At 28.6% G+C, this 26,445-nt stretch overlaps 1 protein-coding gene across 1 annotated transcript in view; it reads left to right on the top strand.

The window, feature by feature from the left end:
* Positions 1–250: 250 nt before the first annotated feature.
* The window catches only part of LOC122719469 (trehalase-like), a 37,977-nt gene continuing 11,782 nt past the window's right edge, over positions 251–26,445 (top strand). The window contains exons 1-4 of the mRNA XM_043945292.1: positions 251–1,148; positions 21,358–21,474; positions 22,668–22,969; positions 23,524–23,702. Coding sequence (XP_043801227.1) covers positions 1,042–1,148; positions 21,358–21,474; positions 22,668–22,969; positions 23,524–23,702 — 705 coding nt within the window. The 5' untranslated portion in view covers positions 251–1,041. The remainder of the gene's footprint in view (positions 1,149–21,357; positions 21,475–22,667; positions 22,970–23,523; positions 23,703–26,445) is intronic.

The following is a 26,445-nucleotide window of genomic DNA, read 5'->3' as shown; positions in this document are numbered from 1 at the left end:
TGCATCCGTAGTTTACTCATAATATTCAGATAATATTTAATAGCTAAACACACCCATCTGTCCACCTAAATTTATTTTTTCAAATTCAACTTCTCCACATGTATATAAACCACTCGTGAAACCACTCAAAATTGTTAAAATCCACTTGAAATCATCTTCGAATTCCATTCACCCACCATCACAATCCCCAAATTCACAAAATCAAATTTATCCTCCCTTAAAAAAAAAAAAAAAAAACAAAAATATACCTACGAAACCACCAAACACCACCGCACACCCGATTCACACCACGAAATCGCGACGACGCGTAGTGTCCTCCGTTGCGTTCGATCACAGATCCTCGTCACGTGCGATCAAAGAAGAAGAAGATCCCGAGAAAAAAAACAGTGGTCGCGCGAAGCCTTTCGCCTTGGCCTAAGATAAACGTAGCTGAAACTTTAATCGGCGACCAATCACGCCGGGGGAGTGTTCCGTGCCAGACCAATGAACAGCGCCTCCTTATCAACCTGGCCACACACATATAAACCGACCACCGGTTCCGTCCACCGTGCAGAAAGGGTCCGGCCAAACCGAACTTCCTATAACCCGCGTAACCGCATTTTCCCTCCCCACACTTATCCATCCGTCTCTCCGTGCAAATCGTCGCTCGGCGGCGATTAACTCACCGACTCTCCTTATTACTTAACAACAACAAGGTTGGGACTTACAGACGTGGAGGCTTCCGCTCGCGTCGTGCGTCGCGTCGTTTGCCGCAACCGCGGCCAAGCCAACTGTCAGCGGAAGGCCGAGCGCGATCGCTCGTTATAACGCTGCCTGCTCGTACGTTAAAGTGGCGCTCCACGCGCGTATCAGTCGGTCGGTCGATCGTCGTACGATTCAGCCGCGTGCAGCTAGCTTGCCGTGGGTGGACGAGGAAGGAAGGAAGAAAGAAGCGAGGGACGCGCATTGTATTCCCGTGACAGCGGGAATAAAGTGTCTCGAGCCGGCCATTTGACTCGTCCGCGTTCAGTTGGCCACCCACCCCTCTCGGGAGGAACGAGGATGCCAGCAGCCGGACTTTTCGCGTTTCTCGGCGTCGCTCTGATCGCCTCCTTGACCGATGCCGCCTCCATCAGACGTGCCAACCGCAAGGCCATGGACTGCTATAGGTGAGTGAAAGGGAAACGGCCAAGGCGCGGAGAGGCGCTGCGTTCTGCTTCCAAGTAGAATTAGATACCCTGGCCTCGCGTCGTTATTGTATATACACAACGGAGTAGTGTGATAGAAGATCTTGGTTATTTATTTTTCGTTTTTTTTTTTTTTTTTTTTTTTGTACGAACGTACGCGTGTGTACAGGTGTTTAGGTTGGCCGATTTTTCTTTTTTTCTGAGAAATTAATAATGTTGAAAAATAAGCGAACGAGTTTAAAAAAAAGTCGGAGACAGATAGCGGTGGATAATTGTTGTTTTAATGGATTGTTATGAAGAAGAAAATTGTGCGTTGTAATTATATAGTTTGATATAATAAAAAAAAGTCCCTGACTGGTGGTTATGTAATGTAAGGATAGATAGAAGCTCGATTATCTGAACGTGGACTGTTAAGTGAATTTCTATGGTATTTATTTATCGTTGCAATTTCACTAATCGGTAAAATTAGACGTATAATTCTATGGGATTCTTGATTTCGTAATGAAAATTATCTTGAATATGAAAATCTTGTTTCCTAATTAGAATAATAGAAGTTTAACGAGCTATATACTCTTGGCCCAGATATTCTTTCTTTGACAAAGAAATAGAGGGAGAGAAAGAGAGAGAGAGATTTTTGTTTGTTCTTTTTGGGATTCTTCCTTTTTTTTTTTTTTGGAGAAGGGTTGGTTTCTTTTGTTTCTTTGTTCTTGGGATGAATTTGAGATTGAGGAAGAGAGTTTTGGATTAGGATGTTGAAGAAACGTGTTTGGAAGGATTTAAAGTGGTTGAATATATGTTGAGAATAATTTTACAATTTTATGCACAGTTCTTGTACAAAAATCCAAGACAAATCCTCTCTTAGTTTAGTAAATTTACACGTTAATCTCCATTAAATTATTAAATCAGTATTTTGTATAATTTTTAAAATTAATTTCACCAATTAAATAAAATTGGTTTAGTTCAGGATTCATTAGAAGTCTTTTCTTCCATAAACACGTCTTCAAAATATATAAGTTCAATTTATGCATAAGTCTTGACGAAACTTCCATTAATATCTAATCAATGAATTTTATTTATTATCCATTCGCGTCGAAATTTTTAATAAATCGTTTTACTCCATCTTAATTGATCTTAATGGAATTACCATTTGTCCGAATACTAAATAGGAAATTAGCCTTCGATTGATTAAATCCTCTTTTTATTCCAGGCAAATTGATATCGTTTAAACAAAGAGGAACGAGGAGTCAATGCCTGGTAATTATAACGATAATACTCGAGAACGAATAATTATGTCGGAGTTTATAGTCGGTTTCTATATTTGCCAGTGGTATTTTCCTTTCACCTCAGTCGAGAAAAATAATTTCGATTGTTGTGGCTATGAGAAATTCGATTAGATCGATTAGACGATAATTCGTGAATCGATACAACGTTTGCTCGTTCGTTATTTATCGACTATTGAAAATTCTCTTTATTGTCTATTTGTTTACTGCAAAAAAAAGCAAACGGCATGAGCGAAAACGGTAAAAGGGTAATGTAATTTTGTAGAGTAATTAAAACGAAATGAGAACATCTATGAAAAAAAAAAAAAGAAAGGTCGATTAGAGTTATTTAAAAGCAAGCATAGATCTTTTATCAAAAAATTTCAACGATCCGTAAAATAAAAATAGATTTCGAATTGTGTTTTGTACAAAATAGGAGATATCTTTGTTTAGATATCTGTTTAGATATTGAAATCACTATCGGTATCATTGTGTCACTCAAAAAAATTTCTTACTTACATTTGTATCCAATCTTCTCTGATTAATTAAAAATTAATCAATAAATTTCAGAGAAAGAATCGTTCCATAAAATCATTCAACCCAGGGCAATCGACAACATTTTATTTAATATCAAAATTCTTGGAAAAATTATTCGTATCAAAATGAGCAAAAAAAAAAGAAATTATTAATAACTCTGACCACAAACATTCGACAGTCATTGCACGCTTGTGCAATTACAATCGATAACATATTCGACTTATAATTGCACGAGTTCTCGTTTTTTCCCCTCCAATATTTTAATAACCGCAATAAAAATTCGAATTTTCTCGATAAATTTTCTCGTCGTCTAAGCAACACTTCCGCGCAAGAACGAATTATCAGAACGGTTCGAAACCTTAGATAAACTTAGTCCACTTTTACATATCGAATATATGTACACGTATACGTGAGGTTGGTTGATAAAATGAATGAAATTCTGATATCATCGGGATATTACGTTTTAGAGCGATATAGGAAGTACTAAACATGAACAGGATTTGACTCGATTGTTATGAAAACATGCACTTCCTCTGATTCGATCATATTTACGCTGTTTTTCTCTTTTTTTTTTCTTCTTCTTTTTCTTCTTCTTGTGAGAGCGTGATAAACAATTGATGTTATATTACAAAATGTGTTTCGCAATAGTTTCGAATATTCTGGAAAATGATGTATAGATTTGTAATTTATTGGAAGATTTTTGAACGTAAAAATAATTTTTTATATTTTATGTAGTTGCAGATTTATGAATTTTGGGGAAAATTTAATCTCAATTTTGCATAGAATTTTTTGTAAATTGTGTAAATACTGATTTGGAATTTGAAATTAAAATTTTTTTAGTATTCATACAGATTTTTTTTAAAATCAGAATTTTTAAAATCATCGAGACTCAAAAGTTTTTTAAAATTTTAAATCTTGAAAAAATCTTGAAAAGTTTTAATCTTTGAAGTAATAATTTCCAAAACTCTTTTATATCGTTGAAAATCAAACTCGAAAGTTCGATATTTAATTCAATTCATTTACAAAACAAAACTAAAGAAAACAAAAAAGTTCAATTCGCGAACTTATTTATTCCTTTCAACTCTTCCAAATCTTCTTATTTCAAAGAGAATCTCAAACTTTCTAACAAATCAAATTGTTAAAAAACTTTTTCCAAGAGCATTGTAAATCAACTACATATATAAATACACTTAGTTTGAACAAAAGACACAATATATATATATATAACATATGACTCTTCACAGAGAGAGAAAAAAGAAAAAAATAAGGATTCGATAAAAAAATCAATATAATCAATCTCACGTATCTTTTTGTAAGATTGTTAGATCGTTAGATAAAAATAGTATCTTCTTTGTTCCACGAAAAAATTCCGGAAACGTTGTATCTCGTATCTCGTAATTAATTGCAAAATATAAAAAGAGTTTCATAGATTTCATAGCAATGAGCGAGTTTATCATTTATTTATTACATATCTCTTCGATGCAAGGTTGATGGCAAGTTTCTTTGAGAAACGGTACTTATTGTCGTTTATCCTTTTTATGCAATCGTTTCAGTCGACCACACGTGTCATTAGATTCGACGTTTTTGCAGACATTAAACGGAATGAGAATTCAAACAAAAAAAAATGTGGAAAGGAAATGGAATTAGAACAGTAATGAGATCGATAAAAAATAATTGCTTGCAAGATTTTTGAAAAATCACGGTCGTTTTTACATAAAGATTTGACAGAACAAAATATAATGGACTTTATTTTTAGAAATCAGAGAATAGACATTCTGTAAAGAAATTTTTGAAAAATTGTTAGATGGTTTTTTTTTAAGTATCTTAGAAAATTGTAGGAAATTGTAGGATTTTGGAATTTAAAATAATTTATTATTTTTGAGAAATTTATATTTGCTTTTATCTTATTTGATTGCCAAGAATTGCAATTTATGAAATCGTAAAAAATGATAAGGAAAAAATTTTAGAATTTTTGAAATTTATATTTAATGTATATAAAAAAAAAAAAAAAAATGTTGAAAGTTGGAAGAAATTCGTTTTCGATATTTTCATTATTTCACCCATTTCAAACTTAAAGATATTCCAATTATTTTCCGTGAAATCGTAAAAAAAATTTGATAATTTATAATTCAAATTATTTTTAAGTACGTAAAAATTATAATATTATCACACGAGAAATTATTACTTCATTTTTCAATAATAGCTCGCTATCAAATTAATTATCGTTTATTACGTCGATGTACTTGTTACAAAGTAATTGTGAATTTATGTCAATTTTATTTATTTAATGCACAGTCGATAAATAAAATAATTGTACTCAAGTTTTATAGATTCATTTATTGATATAACCGATAAAATCGTTGGATATAAATAATCAATTTTTATAAGTGCAATCACTTTTTGGATTAAATATTAATATGCCAATAACAAAAATTATCACCGATATTTATTTGTCTGATACGAAGTAATCGATAACAATTTCAGCAAAAGTTTGTTCAGCAGATGTTTGGTGAAATAATACATTTTTTTCAAATGTTATTTCCAATTTAAAATCATTGAAAATACGATCAATATTTCACTTATACTCGGGGCACAGCTGCATTTATATCGGTACATCTGCGATATTTATTATACGAATTTTTCGATATATCAATGTTTTCTATTTTTCGTGACTTATTTTCCATCGTATTAATTTTAATTAGAATTTTTTTTTATTTTTTTTCATTTTTACATTTATTACCGAAAATTAAATTACATCGTTCATTTTACACGAAACATAAAATAATAATTTTTCTTTCAATATGGCGAGAAATTATTTATTTGACGTGATTGAAACGTGGAATAATAATCTTGCTTTCAATTATTAATATTTCGAAAAATAATTATTTTTCTTTTTAACCATCGAACGAATATCATTATTGTTTAATCTGTTTTTATCTTTATACTTTGATTGGATTAAATGTATTAATTTAGTTATATTTTAACTATAGAATAACTTTAATCTAATCTATCTTTAATCTAATATGAAAACTGGAACGAGAAACAAAAAGTTTCAGCTCAGAAGAATTTAGTAGATAAAATTAAATTTTAATTAAAAATATTTTTCAAAACATTCTTTCACTGTTACTAGATATTACCATTAAAAAAAAATACTAACAATTTTTCCTCTAAACAAACATAAATATTATGTAAAACTTTTCTATTTTTCTTTTTTTTTTTTTTTTTTTTCACCAACAGCGATGAGATCCTTTTTCAAATTTGTTTCAAACTTCAAACTTCAAATTGTTATAAGTCTTTAATTAACTTTCATTCGTATTTTTAAAGTCTTCATATTCATATTAATGTAAATAATATTAAATTTATTGTGTAACGAGCTTGCCATTATTCATATGGCATCGTATTTATTTATTACATTTTTATCATCATATTCATTATTGTTATATCATATTAATTTGTATTGATTAGAATTTACTTCGTAACAAGATTATTATTTTCGTAAATAATATGATGATACATGAAAACGATCTATCAATTGAGCTTCTCGTTATAGATCTCGAGCACGTGTATTTGGCCATTCATGTTTGCATACGTTTCGTTGACTAAAGGCTTGATACACAATGTGCTGATTCAATGCTATCAGTTTGTAAAGCGTGTAAGTAATTATCATGAACCGTGAAGGTCTCTGTTCGTCAAAGGCAAGCGAAAAATCCTTTATATTTCATAATTTGAATAATTCCAATGTTTGTTTTTCATTGAAAGAACATTATAGTAGATTATAGTAAAAAAAAATATAAAAGCATTTGATAATATCTTATCTTAATTCTTTTATTTTTTATTATTCTTTACAATTTTTTAGCAAAAAAACATTAATATTATTATTATTATTACATTCTTCATTGTAATTTATAAATTACGAAGTTCTTCGTAATTTATATTGAAAAGTAAATGCAACTTTCAAATGATACTTTCAGAAAACGTGATAAGAAAGATATCGAAAATGCATGATGCAATTTTGTTTGTTGCAATTATTAATAATTCGTACATGTATTTATCATTTCCGGGATATCGATTCGTCAAAAATGCAATATCATGGCTTAATCTATCCTCTGTAATATCACACAGACTTGAACAAGTTGTCAAACACACAGTTTATCAGAAACTTACTATATGAAATTATATTATGACACAAATTCTTACTAAGTATTCATATATTTATTAAGTATGCATAAATGATTAAAAATATCGTTGCAGTTTCAATATCGTGACCTTTAATTTTTACATTAAAACTTTTTTTAATTCGTTATTTTATCATATAATTATAATGTGATGTGATTTTCAGAATGTCATTAATTTAAAGATTCTTTCGTGATCATGTTAAGCAACACATTATAATTACAATTAAGGTAACATAATAAAAATGAATAAATAAATTCAAAATACTCAATTATTTCAAAAACAATTGTATTCTTTTAATATTGTGGACCGATGATGCGACACTAGCGCCACATGACCATTAACTATTTATAGCCAATATACTTACATATTTATTTATTTATTTTTAATTCTTTATTAAAAATAATTTTTAATTTTTTTTTTTTTTTAGTTTTCAAATATTCGATTATTATATTTTTCTACAAACGTGACAAAAATATATTTTGTTAATTCATGACCTGAAAGTTATGGTTGAAACTATTCGTCACGAGATTAATAATTGCAGAAATAAAAAAATAATTCCAGTGTTAAAAGTTATTTTCCGCTATTGGTAATCTGATTTCTCTGGGAAAGTCATCGAAAGAGAAAAAACTATGTGCGTGTGCGAGAGAACAGCGGTGATCTCGTTCACCGGATTAAAACAACGAGAGCCAATGGTCCCGCGCTTTCAACGCTATTAAATGTAATTGAACCGACCTCATTGTTCCACTGTGAATTCAGTTCAATGGCTTACCTTCGAGTTCAAGGCTAATTCATAATTCATTGCCGATCTGTCTCGAGATTTCTATTTCTTTTTTTTTTCACCGATCACCATTTGTTTTGCAACTATTTCACGCTAAAAAGGAATGCGAATTTTTCTATTTTGAGACATTGATGTGTTCTAAAAATCGAGTAAATATTGGATAAAAATTTCATGACATTGGAAAAATCATAAATTTAAATGAAATTAGATTGAAATTAAATCAATATCTTTAATTTTACATTAATATATTAATAAATTTAGTATTTATAATCGAAAAAGTAAATTATTTGGATGGTATCTTTGATTTTTTAAAAGATTTCGCTTACACATCGTTTGCACATTTATATATTTGAATAATCTAATATTATCTTTTGTTAAATAATTTTCACAATTTGATAAAAATTGTCACGTCGACTATAAAACTCGATAGATAAGCAGAAACGTAATAGAATTTTATTTTCCAAATTCAATATGAAAGTATAATTTTCAAAGATCGAAAGAGGAAACTCGTGCTATCACTGATCTAAACTATTCCACGTTTTTATTCGGAAGGAATTTCCATTTCCTTGATGCTATCGATTCACTTGAAAATAAAATTTTCCTCGTTCCTAGTATTGAATACTACGACACGAAAACAGTTCTTAAAAATCAAAAGCAAACGTTCTTTCCAGATCAAAATTGTCCCATTTCACATTACTGATCAAAGTTATTCCATTTCACGTTAAACCAGGTTTTCATTTTCATTTTTTATCCTGTTTTTAACATTGTGAGGACCAATGATGCGATACTAGCGCCACCATGACCATTAACTATCCATGATATCCATTCCCTTAAGAATCGAACCTTTCTCTACTTCTTCCAACAAACACAACAACGATAATAATAATTTCTCAATTGTAACAATTCAACCATTGTAAGAAAGTATTTTTGTTAAAATATTCTTGAGGAGTCTTGGAAATTATTTAAATTATTTACAATGATCATTCAATCAATTAAGAATTAGAATTATCCAAAAATATCGTAGATACTTTAAGAATAAGAGAAGAGGAGTTGTTTAAAAAATTGGTCAGATGTCGTTTGAATCGTCGTAGTTTAAAAGCGATCAGTTTTTTGTCGAAGGTAGGCGTGATTCGCAATGGAAAAACAGCCATTTCGATCCGGCATAATGTTGCCATAAAGGCAGGCTTTACGAGCTCGATGAAAGCCTGCTCGTCGATATCCCATAAATTCGTGATTCTGGTTGATGTCGAGGCAAAGTGTTCAATGATAACATTTTTCGTTACAAGTTCGAATTATAATCTAAGAATTTAGAATAGAATTCGTATTTAATTTGGGCAAATGTGATCATAATACGTGGAAAGAACGATAAGAATATGAACGTTATCGTTATTGGTTGATTTATTATAAAAGAATGATTTATTATAAAAAAAATGGTGTTGGTTGTTGAATTAGAATTTCATTGTCGAAGATTTATAATAGAACATGCAAAAAAAATTTTTAATTACATTTTAATCCTAAATTTTTTATTCTTTATTGCTTGCATGTTTCCATTTTTGATATTTAAATATATGTAGATACTTAAAATTATTATATTGGAATAATTTGTATTTTATTTTCAATTATTCAACATGTATTTAATTTGAAATGCAAATTGTAGAAATAGAGTATTAGTTATGACAGCAAATGAAAGCAAAATTGATAGTGATAAATTAATGAATTGAGTTAAAATTTTATTATCGAAATTTAAAATATAAGGAAAATAATTTTTGAAATTATATATTTTTTTGTTATGTCTTATTTGTAATTGTGCGCCTTTTATCTTGATAGAAACATGAGTTTTTTATTGATAATTAAGATTGAATGTCAATAATTGAAAAATGTAGAATTTGTTTAATGTTAATATAATTTATTTTTCTTTATTTTTCTTTATTATGTATTTACTTTTTTGCGATATGTCGGTTTGGAAATATTTGTAGAATCAATTACCTTAGTAGTATCTCGAGATAAGCAATATTATTTACATAACAAGAAATAAGATTATATTTTTAACTAAAGAAAAATTTGTATACTAATATATTGCACATTCTTTTATAAATAATTATATGTTTTTTTTTTTTATATATCGTTGTACTATAAGTTTTTGAAATGCAGAGAGATAAATGAAAATTGAAAAATACGAAGTTTTCTTTTCCAAGAATAAATATGTTTTCGCGAGAAATAAATACGCATTATTTGGGCAAACTTTTGATATAAATTTTTGTATAAATTCGAGATATTTCATATCTCTAGCGAGTATAAAGAAATATTTCTTAGATTGTTTAAATGCTTGTTTCATCACTTCATTTTTTCATCAAATTTTTTTATCTTATCCATTCCTAATAATTCCAATAAATTTCACGGATTTTTTTTTTTAAAATTTGCCCAAATAATTTTCAGCAAATAGTATTTCATAATGTACAACTAATTTTATTTTGAATGAAAGGAATTTCGAAGCAGACTGATAAAAACTATAAATATTCCACACTTCTTAAATTTTTTACTTCTTTTTGATTGTTTATTATCAAAAGAAAATCACTTTTTCATTTTATTTCTATTAACTTCCTTCTGCAAATCATTATCTTTTTAATATTCGAAGAATTAAGAAATCGAAAAAAATAATCATTACAATTTTCAATTTTTCATTCTATTAACTTTCTCCCCTTGAAAATTATCAATATTCAAACAATCACAAGAAATACAATGCATATCAAGCATTATTCAACGAAAACTATTGGCATTCTCCAGAATTTGTCCCCAAAGATCAAAGGTAAAAGCCGATAAAAAGAAGGACCAAAGCACGCATCGAAAATTCCTATTATTTCCGCCTCTTCGTTTTCCTTTGCAAAACGTTTTTCTTTCGGAAACATTTCCCGCGTGTCGCGTAAAAGAATCGTGGATGGTACACGGGAAATAGAAACGGGCGAATTTTATTGCTTCCACACGCTGAAGATACCGGAGGAAATTATTTCGCAGATGTTCAAGCTCATAAAAACCGCTACTGATCCGTATCTGGAGCAATAAGCCGGGTATTCGCGATAAAGCGTGACTCCAGCTGCATAAAGCGTGAAATTTAAATGGTCAAAGAAGTTGAACGTCTTAAAAAATCCTTCTCAGGATGTGTACAATGAAAGTAGATAATCGACAAGTTTTTATTTCCAACTCGTACGCAATGGAATAAAATATATTGTTGTGGAATAAATTTAAATTTGCCGCCGTAGCCGATGCGTAATTTAATTAACGAGCGCGCCGCATGAGAGCGCTAAAGTATAACATTTTTAAAATTAATTCTTATTTTCGTGTTATGAATTATTATTTCATACAAATAAGTGTTTAGAATTTAAGAATTCGATAAAAGATATGGAATTGGAATAATAATAAATTTTATAAAGTTTAATCAAAAATTTATTTTACAATGTATGCAATTGAAATTCATAATTTATTAAAAATAACTAAAATTTTATTGGAAACAGAAAAGTATTTCAATGTTTTCGTGAAAAACAGAGAAGAATTTATTACGTTGCCATTAATTCAAGTTAAAAGTTTACTGTTGATGAAACTTCAAATACAATCCCATTGATAAAAATTTGTCTTCTTTTTTTTTTTAATAATATACCAATATTTTTCTTAAATATATAGATTCAATTGAAAACTCGAATTTTCTTTCTACGAATTAAACTCTGGAATCCGTTTCATAAACTTGGTGAAACAAAAATTTAAAAAGTCAATTTGTCGTTTCAAGTGTCAAACGATGAAAAATGATAGCGAAAATAAAATAAAAAAAAAAAAAAAAATCTTCCTTCACCTTTCATATTTCGATTTCAGACTTCTCATTAATGGGTTTCATCGCACCCTGATCGAGAATCGATCGATCATCGCGCATCAAACTCCCAGGAGGCTAACTTCCCTTTTTATGAATCTAACTCGGTCTTCGAAGCAAATCGAATTGATTTCTCGATCGAAGTAATTTGACCTTTCCACCCTGACTTATCGCCTCCACGGCATGAGATTGAACTGTTCCGAGGTTTCACGGGTCAATTAAAGTAGCGCTCCCGTATCTATCTACCATTTTCTTTCTTCTTACGGATCTTCCTTAGATTTATTCAGTCTTCATCGACCAGAAAGCTTGGGCAGATTGATCTGGACGCCGCAACGTGGAAAATTCCTTCTGAAAACTTTCATCGTCCGTCAATAATCATTTTATTCGCATACATTACTTCTTATTTATTTGAAAATATTCAGCAATTATTTTATTAAGAGTTGGATAATAGATGATTGGATGAATTATTATACATTTGGGAAAAAAATTTGTGATTTGAATTTGTGAATTAAAATTTGATTGTTAGATTAAATTAATCTCGAAGATGTTGAGATATTTTATCGTGTTATTTTATCGTGTCGATATTTTTAGCACATGAATGATAGTGCATATACGAAAATAGTTTTTGGATTATCATTTCAAGAATGTAATAATTTTTATATCTGTTTTCACTCAATATGAAATTTTCGATTATATCACAATCTCCAATTCCTCTTTTTTAACGCTTCAAAGGCTATATAATTGACATATTGATACTCTATCACGACACCTTCAATCGATAAAAATCCTATCACTCTCTGAGTGATGGATGGCTACGATCTACGAGGTCTTATGTATACTTTGAAATTTAGAAAAGATTTAAGAAGGTGGAACGTATAAATTATATCCAAATTTTCAAATTTCATTCGTAATTAATAATAATATTTATCAAATAACAATTTTTGGAACTATTTAAAATTAATATTTAATTACTTTAATTACTATAATTTTATCTTTATTTTTTATCTATTATGAATAAACAAATGAGATATTCCAAATTATTTTCACAAAGACACAATCAAGAATCAATCAGTCACAAAACTTTCTACTTCAAGATCATCGATAAACAATTCTTTTAATTGCAAACTTATAGATGATCAGAAATATCAGTTTGACAAATCCAGAATCATGGATTATCGATTTAAATTTTCTCTTTAATATTTTACCTGTTGCATTAAAATTTTAAATCTGTTAAATTATATATTTTTTTAAAAGTAGTCGAAAGTAGATCCCTGTATTTGATTCTTGTCTCGTTTTACGACTCAATTTTTCGATTCATATCCAATCCATTTCGTGTCCACGAAATTGATGCTCGAAAAGATATTGATAAATTTCACGATAGATTTACATAGTAATCGATTGTGTCGAATAGTTGGACGTTGAATGAAAACGATAAAGTATGAACGACCAACGTATTTTTCATGTATCGATAGATTCTTCTTCAAAGGGCGCTTTTTTTTCTACTCTCGATATTTTGTTTCATTTTTGTATTCATTAATTGAATTTGAAATTTATCAAGAAGAGAGAGAATCGATTGGAAATATTTTTATCAATAAATTGTTGTGGGGATATGAAAATATTTGGTAAAATTACGTTTTAAAATATAATTTCGAAAATATTTCGAATAGCCAAAAATGATTTAATTTAATTTTGATTTTTGACTAATTAATTTACCTCGAATTGAAAGTCCGAATTTTTAAAATTTTTTTTAAATTTTCTCCCGCGTAAAAAATTACATGCATTTTTCATGCAATGTTGAAAAAAATTAATCAATAATGAAATATACAATATCTATAAAATAAAAAAAAAACCCGTTGGAGAAAGAAAATTAATTTTATGAATTCTCATTATACATTCTCACTATAATTAAATAGACAAGATATAACAAATAAAAATTGAACAATATCTCACTAATACTATCCTCTACAAATTTCTCTTTTTCTTTATCCTTTTCACCCCTTTTAAACCAAGGTTTCCTTTCAAATACTTACTTACAAGATAAGACACTGTTGTTCCTCGTGCTTACAACAATTTACTTGGTTCACAAGCCAATAGGATAGTTCAGATGATTCCAATTACACGAACTATCTTTGTTAATTATCTTGCTCGCTCCATTTCAGTTTACAGTTTTAATTCCGATCGATGAGTTTACTGTGCTCACGTGTACCAACAAGATTCCCACCACAAGGATCGAGTAATCGATAATAACCATCGACAAGCTCCTTAGACGTGTATGTATTATCCTTAGATATAATCCGTTAATATCATTAGTTGCCAGTAAATTGTATTTAATTGATTTAATAATTGAATAATATTTCACTTGTTCGTTTAATTTAATTTAATTTAATTTAATTTTGAGAATTGTGATAAAAATGTTTATTTAATTATTTGCGAAATTAATGGTACAAAAGTAGTATTTTGGGTTTTGGAAAAAGATTTATCATTAGAGGGATATAAATAAAATAATGGACTGTATGTATTTGAAATATTAATTATGCATTTTTAATTTAATTATCTTTCGTGTATTCATCGTTAGAAAGGCAAATCTTTGCTTTGTTGCTGTGCTCGAAATGTAAATTTTAAAGAAGAGATTTCTTTTAACAAATTTTTGAAAATTACAAATTACCAATTTTTTTTTTAATTCTGTATTATCATTATCAAGCAGTTAGAATTAAAACAATAAAGAAATCATCTTCCAAAAATTATCCGCGAAACGTAGAGATAATCAACAAAGAGATAACCGATCGAAATTGGTCGCCAATTCCTTTTAAACTTGAAATCGAAATCAGGATATCTGATATCGTAACTTCCGTGGATGTAAATTACGTGGAACGCCTTTGGCGAGACGGCGAGAACACGAAAACTCGGATAAACCTTGCCTGTTTCACCCTCAAATCCCGCTAAGTATCTCGTAAATTAGGAAAAGACCGGTCCAATTAAAGTTGCACGTTAAATAAACCTCGATCCACGTTAAGAAACTTTCGATTCGAAGCTTGGAATTCCACTTATCCGTCGTGCTCTCCGCCGTAAAAATGATCCGGAACGTGATACTTTTCCCCGATTTATTGTTTATGGACCTCTTGATTTTTTTAGGATTTATAAAGACGCCTTTAAAAACGAAATTGGTTCGACGTTTCGTAAATCGTCGACGAATCGAGAATCGTAAAAGAAAAACGGACGAGATTTAAAGGATGAGATTTTCGTGTAAAGTGAATAAACATAAATTTTTGGAAACTGTGATTTTCATTTTCTCTCTCGAATTTTTTTTAAAGATATTATATCTTCGAATTGTACAAGATTTAAGTAGATTTTTGTATCCAAAATTTTAGAATTTAATCCATTTTGGTATGAAATATGGCTATTAATTTTTTGCTCTTATTTAATTACAATAAAAAGAATTTTTAGCAATATGATATATTTTTAATTATAATTTACCCTTAAAATCAAGATATATATGTATATTCTTCCTTTAAATCCTCTTGTGTAACACGATCGTGGAAAAATCCACTTTATGATCCCATACTCGTGACTGTGATCGTTACAAGGATATGTGAGAATGTGCAAGATGTTCAATAAAAGTAATTCTAATCGTTTAAAAGTGGAAACATCTATAATTCAATTTTATTTGACAGTTTCGTTGCCAGATTTCGAATATTCTTAATGTTACGTCGTTTCTTTTACATATTATTTATCTATTTAAAAGCAATTGAAACGTGTACGTTTCTCTTGTAGATAGATTTTCGTATCGCACTTATATGTATGTTGAAATGTAAAAGTGTATAAAGAAACATTGCGATACTTGGAGAAAAAAAAAAAAAAAAAAGTTACTTGGTCTACTTTGTAATATTATTTACGACACTTTGCATAATAATCTTTATGCTGGTGGAAGTCTTTAAACGAGTATGATATACGAGATTCATAAATAGTGACATTTCTGTTTTTATGGAAAAATAAAATTGTCATTTCATTTTGTAACGTATGTACATATGTAAGAATGTAGTTTTTCCATTTATTTTTTTATTTTTTTTTTTTAAATTTCTTCTTAACTCTTCATTTTATTTTTTCTTTTTTTTTTTAATTAAATAGGATATGTGATTTAATTAAACGAATTAAAATTGTCTTCCTTAATCTCGCTTAAGATAATTTATAATTAAATTAGGTTTAAAGGAGAATTATTAAACTTTCGTGAAAAAATTTAATAATTTTCCAATATTCTAACTAGAAAAGATATCTATTAAAATAAATTTTATATGTATAAAAGATGTAGTATTAAATTTTTGTTACGTAAAAAAAGTTTCATAAAAGATGGGCATAAATTCCAAATCTTTTGAATATTAATGTATTTCTTTATACACTTTTTTTTTTTCAAATTTAGACAGAACATCTTTTCGAGAAATTATTTCTTACAACAAATTTTTCGAGGATAAATTAATATCCAACCATCCAAGAAATAATACTCGATTCTTACTTTCCTCGCCATCATTTATCTTATCGACTTGTGTCGCTCTTTCTTTCAATATATCGATCGATATACGATAACCTGATAATAAAATTATATTGATTACACATGTGTAATCCTCTTTCATCATAGCTACTTATCATTATGGATCGAGCAAACGTACTTTGGAATTATCTCCAAGTATATACACGTACACGTGAATCTCTCTCTCTGTCTCTCTCTCTTTCTGGCTTATCGTCACCCTTTGGTGAAGTTAATTAACCAGTTTACAATGGAAAATTTACATTTTCAAAGTTAGACCAATTACAGTGGTGCACTACCCGTTCCATTAAAAGTGAACTCTCTTAGAAAGAGAGAAATTCTCTATGAAATCTCTCAGATACAATGATTTATTCGCGAGTATATGGTGAATCCTGTGCAACTCGAGTTACAAGGGAAAACAGAATTAACTGATTGTGAGAGAGCAACCGTGAATCCTTAATTCGCTTGAGACTGAATGAAATCAGTTCGAGAGGAATCAAACTCGTGCTCGTTGAGAAATCTGCATATTTCCATATTGTAGTTGATTCTTCTTGTCTCGAATCGTTGTTTCATAAGGATGTTTTATGAATATCGATTGTTAATTTGAAATATATAATACATTTATGAATAATTTCGAGTAAATAAAAATTCACGAAGTCAGGAGAAAAAAACTCGTCTCCAATCAATTTCTTAAAATATAAATTAAAAAATTATGAAAATCTTTCTTTTCATTTAATAATAATATACATAATAATTACCAATCTTCTTTTGATAACTTGTTTTCTTACATGGTCCAAAAAATACTGTATCTCATCATTGGATCTCCTAATCTTCGTTAATTTGTTTCCATGTGTCATTTCGTGTGATTTCGTACTACGAATACTTCGTTTCCAAAGGCTCTCATTCGAGGGGGGATGTAATTTATCCCGAATTACATCCCTCAGATCTAGATAAAATAACGTGAAAGAAGGAGGAGTGTTGATTAGGCCGATTGAACGAACCCCTGAGAAATCTTTTTCAAAAGAGGGGGGTCCCTTTCCATCTTCGAGTATCGTAATGTCGATTCCACGAAATGGCCTTAATCAAGTTGGGGGAGCTTTGGAAATATTATTCAGCGAGGAAAATAGAAAAAAAAAAGGAAGAGGAATAATAATACAGTGGTGAGACTTTGTAATGATGATTTTACATTTGATGTTCTTGATTTTCGCGTTACGTGATCACTTTGTTATAGATTGTACATAGACAAAAGTGAATGTGAAATATAAAAATTTAATTGTTAAGTAAAAAGAAATGGGATCGATTGAACATTAGACTTTTTTGAGAAAAGAAATATCAAAAGATTTAATTGAGATAGTTAATGGATTCATAAAATTTTGCGCCAAAAAATTAAATAGCTGCTTAGAAAAATACAAAAAGCATTTAAATAGTAATATCAATCCTTAAAACAGGGGATGAAAAATTTGGAAAAATTAATAATAAGAAACTATAAAAGTCTCTCGAGTAATAATATCCATCTTATAATTTATTTTCGATATTTGGAAAGAGCTGAAATAAAATATTGATATCCGTGTTCTAAATTTACTAAATCTACTTCATAAATTTTTATTCCATGTATAGAAATATACATTTCGACGTCGTGAAAGATGTATAAGAATTTTTATAGTAGTATTTCGATCCTGTGTATACTTCTTTTACTTGGACATGTTCTCGTGCAAGTTTGACGAAGATAACATCAATCGAACGATAAAACGATGGCAAAAGAAGCAGGTAGCTTGTAAAAAAAATTCATGGCCCGAGTGAAACGATTTGCTTTACTCGAAATATCCCCCTTCGATAAAAACGATTGAAGAAGTGGTTCCCTCTATGGAGAGGCAACCACCTCGAAATGGAGGACAGTTCGTGATTTATTTGATCGTCGACTTTCTTCGAGTGTCCTCCATATTCCTATATTTTTTTCCCTCGATTCTATGGTTTCTACATTCCATAATATTTTTTCTTAGAATTTATTTCTCGAAGGGTTTGATCCTGTTCAAATAATTTTGTCATTTTATCGGTATTATTGGTATTAAAAATTTTCCAAGTAATTGTGCAATAAGAAAATTTAAATTGTTTTCGATAGATTAGTGTTATTTATTTATTTTTTCTCAATTTATTTATTTATTTATTTATTTTTTAATGAATTTGAGTTTTTAAAGACTCAAATATGTTATAATAAAGAAGGGAATGTCTCTAAGAAAGGGATTTAAATTCTTCAATTATTTTTAATTAACAATAAAAATAATTCTTTCATCCAATTCTAATAGTCAAAAAGAATACTGATTTGAGAGAAAATCTTCTGTTCTAACAAATTTCTTTCATTTTATGCATTTATGTCACATTTATTTCAATGTGCAAGCATAACTATCGAAGTGTGAACAAAATTGTAGGCCATCCATAAAATTTTTGAAAGCCATTGAATTGAGATTCCACCAATCAAAACTTTTCTTTAAATACCTTTCTAAAAACCAAGATAAAACATTGATATGTTCAGGAGGAAGAGAGAATGAATGACAGAGCGACAAAGGTCGACAATTGCGGAACGATAACGATTTTTTACTCTTTTCTTTCTTTTTCATTTTTTTTTTTTTTTTCTGTTTTTATTCACAATGGTAAGTATGAAATCTAGGGTGCGATGATCATAGTTACGATATCATCCTTACCTCCTGTTGAGGATGGAGGATAAGAATGCATAGAAGACTAGAGGAAACGAAAAAAAAAAGTAATAAGAAAGAGGTGGAAGACATTTGGTCCTTTATTCTCTTTCTCTAACGAGAAACGATAACGTCAGGGAACTCATTTTTTTGAGATTTCTAAAATAAAAAGAATCTCTCTTTTGTTTTTTATTTATTTAAAATAATATTGATTTTATGAAAGAAATTTAAATTTAATTGTTTAACTCTTGTTTTGTAAATTATCATCTTAACAAATATTTAAACATTTTATTATATTCTATCTAAATTTTTATGTATTATATTTTATGTTATGTATTATATTAAATTTAAATTTATTTTTATAAATGTCATTATTAAAAATTTATTTATTTATTTCAAAGTCTATTACATTCATTTAATTTTATATTTTACAGTAGTTATTTAATACATAAATTGTATTAATTTCTATACATATACTTCATTTTTAAATTTAATTCTTGAAGAATATTTGTAGAATAACAACACAGATCTTTACTCATTGAAAATTAATAAAACCTACGTTTAGTCTTATGTGATTCAATGATTCTGTTCAAACAGATAACGATGTTTTTCATATACACAATTCCTGAGAATTTTATACTCTAAACAGTGCACACGACAAGAAAGCACGAGATAAAAAGATTTCTGACCTGATTTTTAGTTAAACTAAAGATTAATATAAGAAAAAAAAAATATTCCTACTTTCCTTTTACAATTACGCAATTATTATCAAAATATTTTCCCTAAAATTTTCTCTAAAATATGATTATCGAAACATCTGATTTTTTTGGAAACTAATTTCGAAATATCTAAATAACTTTTTATTTTTATTTCCTTTCAATCACATGTAATCACAGATATTTTCAAATGTCAAAAAAAGAGTAACAATGACGAGAGTACAAATTTCGGTTCAGGGATCAAGAACACTGGCAGCTGTTTTTCACTCGATCGATTTTGGCACCACGGTAATTCCTTTTCGTTTGGCGGACACGTGGAACAGTAGGCGTTGTTTCGGCTCGGTTTACTTAACTGCTGTCAGCTTTGTGCCAAATCCGCATCGGCGTTAAATTTCCCCCTTATCGTGATGTCATTTTTTCGTGGATTTGCGTTCGGCTATCTTTATCGTCGTGACAACTGCTCGTGGTGAAATATATGTGTAGAAATGGACGTTGATGGCGATTGTCGGGTAATCTTTATCGGAATAGAAATCGATGTAGAGATGATCTCGTGAGATACGTGATGCGAGTTAATAATTTTCGTTCGACTTTTAATTTTGTCATTCTTCCATTTCATTTTTTTTTTTCTAGTGTGTATTCTATTTTTGAAAAATTTTTTCTATCTTTCTATTATATCTATTTTTGAATAATTTTTTCTAGTTTTTATTCTTAGGTTAAGTTAAATTTTAAATATTTTAATCTTAAATAAGTGTTTAATGTTTCAGACAAAATTCTTTGCATTTTTATTAAGTTATCGATACGAATCTTATTAATCGAATTTAATATTGAAAATTTATAATTAATTATAATACACAATTTGCTATATTATAAGATAGTTGATAAAATAATATTCAAATTGTATTAGTTATTTGATATTTCAAACTTTGAATTAAGGTAAAAGTTTTATAGAATAATAATTTAATATTTGAAGAAAAAATATAAAAGATCACATTTCATAGGTTAATTTCAAATAATATCTCATATCCCACAATTATTACACAAAATTAATATAATTAATTCTTTTAATATTTTTAATTTTTAGAAATGCAATTTGTAACTTGCACATTATTTAAGAGAAGAATAAATTTTTATAAACATTATTTGAAGAATGATTTGACTCGAATAAAGATTTTTCACTTTATTTTTCAAATATCGTAACGTTTACTCGATATTTTATTTTTTCCTTTGTACGTCACATTTTGCCATTGTACAAATTCTACAATTTTCTTCCCATTCGAATCTTGCATGCATGATACGTCGTACGAACAATGCATTAATTACATTAAAAAGAGTAATTAACCATAACAATACTCAGATACAATGGAGAGCAAAATGGTTAAAGATTTTATAATAGACTTTTATTCTATTTATTCCTCGTCAAACGAGCTTTCATATACGAATCGGATCAAAGGATAATCGGCTCAGGAAATGACCGTGCACGGATTATTGATTCGTATCCACCATCCAGGATGATGACATTTCTATCTGTAATTCTTATGAAAAACAAAAACTTCCACCTGAAATATTCGAGCTTTCCATCCTCCCCCTCTTCCGGGATAAATGAGTTCGATTTTTCAATTTTTAAAACAATTAACTAAGTTTAATTGTTTTATTTTTTCAGCGAGATCTATTGCACGGGGGAGCTGCTGAAGACGATACAGCTGGCTGAAATCTTCCCAGACAGCAAGACGTTCGTCGATCTTCATCAGATAAACGACCCCGAAATAACTCTTTCCAAGTAAGTGATTGATTTTTTTCTAACGTGTGTGTCAATTTTCCTTTTTATATATAAATTTTGTAAAATAATTAATTTTGTAAATCTTATCAAATCTTTTAATAAAAAAATATATATATATTTTTTTGATAAATTAACAATCAATAGAATAAAATGTGATTCTCTGTAATATCTTAGAATCCATTTAGCGTATCTTGATTTTTATCTTCGAGAATCGAATTTAAAAAAAAATATCATAATTCGAAATTTATGTTTTACATTATAAAATTGAAAATGATAAGATTAAAAAATTTTGACACACACGTATTTACAGAATATTGTAGAGAATACCGTGAATTAAAAAGGAAAGAAATAAATAAAAGAGAAAAAGCCATTTATTCACTTTAATTACATCTATGATCACAGAACTTTTTTTTTTTTTTTTAAATTGTTTCGCTTTTTTCGTGAGGACCTGTTCGATTTTCACTAGTGGTACAAAGCGAGCATTGTTTCGGCGATTGTTACGTACAGAGGGGTACGAGAAAGAGTAGTTAACTGGCTCGAACAAAATAGGGTGAATTTTCTCTCGTTTTATAGGGATTGCAAAGCGAATTCGAGAATAGAGCGTAAAGCTCGTTCAAGTTTAGCGTTAATGGGCAAAGGAATTGATCTTTTATGTATTGAAGATGGCATATTGATAGATTATGTATAATTGTTTAATGATATCTGCATCGAATCATATAATTTATTATTTCTTTCTTATATTTTGATTTTCTTCAACAATGTATTCAGAAATTCCATTCCATGACTCGAAATAAAATAGAAATCAAAAATATAAAAGTCACTTGAATCTTGAGACTTTTTGAAGAAACATTTATAAATAAATTAACAAGCCATTATTCCTATATAAATTTTACATTCTCCATACATTTTTAATTTTCCTTTTTAATACAATTTACAATTTAAATTAAATACTGAACTTTTAAAATATAATTCTTGATCTTATTTCGAATCACACGAAATGAATAAATATAAAATATTTCTTTATTTTTTCATTTTGTAATATTTTTTTTTTTTTTTTTACTATCATTCATCATTCACGTAGTACACACACACATCTTATTTATCTCGTTAATACGGGTCCGTTCGACTGACCGCTAATCATTACAACGTTTCGTGATGGATGATTGATTAACCGGATGATTGATTGTATCCAGCTTCTACAGTTTGATGAATGAAACGGGGAACAAACCGAGTAAAAGTCAGCTGGTGAGATATGTTAATGAAAATTTCGCCTCGTCGAACGAGCTCGTGAACTGGACGCTGCCAGATTGGACGGAGAGCCCTTCGATCTTGAAACGAATCAACGAGGCCAAGTATCGCGAGTGGGCGAAACATCTGAACGAAATTTGGAAGGAATTGGCGAGGAAGATCAATCCAGAGGTGGCCGAGTATCCTGAGAGGCATAGTTTGATATACGTGAACAATGGATTCATCATTCCTGGTGGTCGGTTTAAAGGTAAATTAATTTTATATTTTGACGTTTATAGAATTTAATTCAGTAAATTTTATAAAGTTTGATATATTATTGAAAATATGAATCTAAATCTAAGTTTAAATTTAGAATGTCTAGTGTGGTATTTCAATTTTTATTGATAGAAATTATTTTTACTAGTAAATTTTACAACAAATATGAATAAATTGTAGATTGTATTATTATATTGTAAATTGTAGGTATTATTAGAAAGAAAATTTTGAAATTTTTTAGAATATTTGATGTATTTATGTGTTTTGAGAATATTTCTTATCTTGAGAAAAGAATTGTTTCTCTAAATAATTTCGAAATATTCTTTGTTTTATAAACAATTGGAATTAATAAATTTTTCGATAAAAATCTGTGAAGATATATCTAAAACAAGAAATATAGAAATATAGCTTGACAAAAAAAGTTGACTATGTTTAATGTGTGGATTGATCAAGTTATTAAATTTTGTTCAAAATTTCATTCGATATGATACTTATAACACTAAAAGATATTTAATAATAATATATGTATATATTTTTTTTATACAGAATTTTATTACTGGGACAGTTACTGGGTGATTGAAGGTCTGCTGTTATCGGACATGTATCAAACTGCCAGAGGGATGATAGACAATTTCTTATACATGGTGAAGAAATATGGTTTCATACCCAATGGTGGCAGAATTTATTATCTTATGAGGAGCCAGCCACCTCTATTACATCTCATGGTACGTTATTTTTTCTTATATTGTCTTTAAACTCGTTTATCTTCCTTTCTACGATAAATGCAAAAGAGTATTTTCACATTATTAAAATGTGTTATTTAGAAAAATTTAAATATTATTTAAATTATAAATATTAGTTAATTATTAAACGTTTCGATATTAGAACTAATAAATCAAATAAGTCAAATTGATTATGCAAACAAAGCTTTTGTTTGCATAATTGTTGGCAAAATTGATATTCATTTTTATTCAGACAGAAACATAATTGTATATTACATTACAAATTGATAGTTATAATATCTATCAAATTATTTCATTAAAAGATAAAAATAATTAAAGAACTTTTTTGTATACATAGTAATTACATAATATAGAATATATTAATTTCCTTATTCAAATTGTCCATTTTATTCATTTTAAAGACATAAAAAAACAACATAAAAAAAAAAAGGAATAATCAATCCAAGGAAGTGAATTTCTCACGTAATTACTAGACGGAAAGGAAACACATAAAATTTAATTGAACTTGTTGAAAACGTTCAAGCTATCCATAGAGCTCATTCTTCTGGAAAATTTGTTTCCCTTGTTTACAACTCTCTCTGAAAATCTTCTATTACTTTTACTTATGAAACTGTAATTACTAACCATTCTCTGAAGAAGATTACTATACAAATAATTCCATTTCCAATCTTTTATCAAATAATTATATACATTTTAGACAATTCATAATAATCTCTTGTACCCATTAATCGAACAATCATACAATCTTCAAAAACAACAATGCCAAATTAAAGTATCATCACTGATACTTTTAATTACCAATTATTAATTTCACATTAATTTCTAAATTTTATTAATTATCAATAAATAAGAATCACGAGATAGATTTCACTATCCAATTCGAATCTCTTCAATAATAATCGTGTTAATAGCAATTACAATTATATTGCCCTATCTCTCCATTCTCCATTCTCCATTCTCCATCGATATATACATTCCATCGAGTTCCAAGTCGACTCGACAGCTGGATAATTGCTTGTCCACCTAAATTTCCACGATATCCAATTCGAATTCTCCTCGTTGGTAAAGACAATGGAGCGGTGGAGCAAGGAATTTTAACTTCTCCTTCGAGCTTTCAACGAGTCAACAAAAGTTCTCGCATTTTCCTTTCTCAGGGAAAGGCGATGGGTCCGGCGCTGGAAAGATTTCCACGCAATTGGAGTTGGGGAAATTCAATAGTCGGAAAATAGTTCGCAATTTAAGACCGAAATCGATATGAACTGTCGTGAACGTGGTTGAAACGCGGTTGGTTTTGGCAAGAAAATTCGACGAAAAGTTGAAACGATTTTGTCATAATGGAATCGATGCTTTTTTCTTTTACTTTTTTTTTTCTTCTTCTTTTTCTTCTTTTTTTTTTTTTTTTTAGAGGAGATTCACTCAAGATGATATTCGTGTAATTAAACTCTTTGCGGATATAGGAGAGAATTGGAAATAAAATTTATGGAATTCTTGAGGTGATTTGAATGCTTGAATTATGGGTTGAATTATTTTAATGGAGGTGTTTTTAATTAGATTGAAATGTTGGAATAATTTGAAGGAAGTAAAAATCATTTTTAATAGTGATTGTAAGAAATGAATAACAAGGAAATAATAAAGTAAAAAAGAATTATGAAAATATGGAATGTTGAGTAATTTTACAAAAAGGAAAGATTTTCAAAATGCTGTGTTCTGAGTTATAAAGTGTTTTGATTTTTTTAAATATTTTCTGAATTTTAGTCAAAATAAAAAGTTATCTTTACATTATAATAATTTAAGAAAAGATTTCATATTGGAATAAGATTTAGTAGAGAATTGATTTGTATTTATGAAAAAATAAATAAGTTGAATAGGTTTTGTAATTTCCATTAAATGAACGAAAAATTTTTCATCAAAATGAAGGAGAAAGAAAAAGGAAATAAGGTTGGTAAGTTGAAGTGTATAAGTCAAGGAATTTAGAATCACTGCAGGTGCACTGGCTCGAATAAATCTGGAAAACCAAGGAAAAATACGAAAATCGTAGCCGTGCAAACTCTTTGCCCTCACGAGAAGAAAATATATTTCCACCAGCACGTTGGTGGAAAGATTCTCATAGTACTTTTAGCCAGTTCTTTGACAAAGCAAAGAGCAATCTCGAGCCATTCTTCAAATAATATTTCAAAAAATCCATTCTTCTTCAACTTTCTTTATACTTTGATTTTCTTTTCTTCGAATCAATCGAGATTTAAATATTCTTTCGAAATTTTCCATAAAAATTCCATATATTCTTCTCGTTTCTCCAGTACTGAATAAAATAAATAAAATTACAAAACTAAGAATCATAAGTCCAAATAAAGTAGAACTGTGTTATAATTTCACATTGTTGTAATAAACAAATTAAATCCAGTAATAAAGAATATAGAAAAATACGAATTCTTAAATATTTTTAAATATTTCCAAACTTTTCTTAAATATTCATTTCTACATATAAATTGCTTAAAATAACGTGACTTATGCCACCACATATATAATTCTCACGTGAAATTATTATTTATTTTGCAAGCAAATATTTTATTATTCTTCAGCAATTGAAAATTAATCTGTACTACGTACTTATCGATTATCATACTTACATAATGTATCAAGTTTTCTTTTCCACTTAACGGATTAATGGGCCGAGTTCAATAAGTTCAAGTGATAATCTTTTTTTTTTTAAGATGGAAAATATTGT

Source organism: Apis laboriosa, unplaced genomic scaffold, assembly GCF_014066325.1.
Source record: "Apis laboriosa isolate Shangri-la unplaced genomic scaffold, ASM1406632v1 scaffold78_cov150, whole genome shotgun sequence".
In the NCBI taxonomy this organism is placed as follows: domain Eukaryota; kingdom Metazoa; phylum Arthropoda; class Insecta; order Hymenoptera; family Apidae; genus Apis; species Apis laboriosa.
Note: the sequence above shows the minus strand (reverse complement) of the source record. Positions and strands in the feature narration are given on the sequence as shown.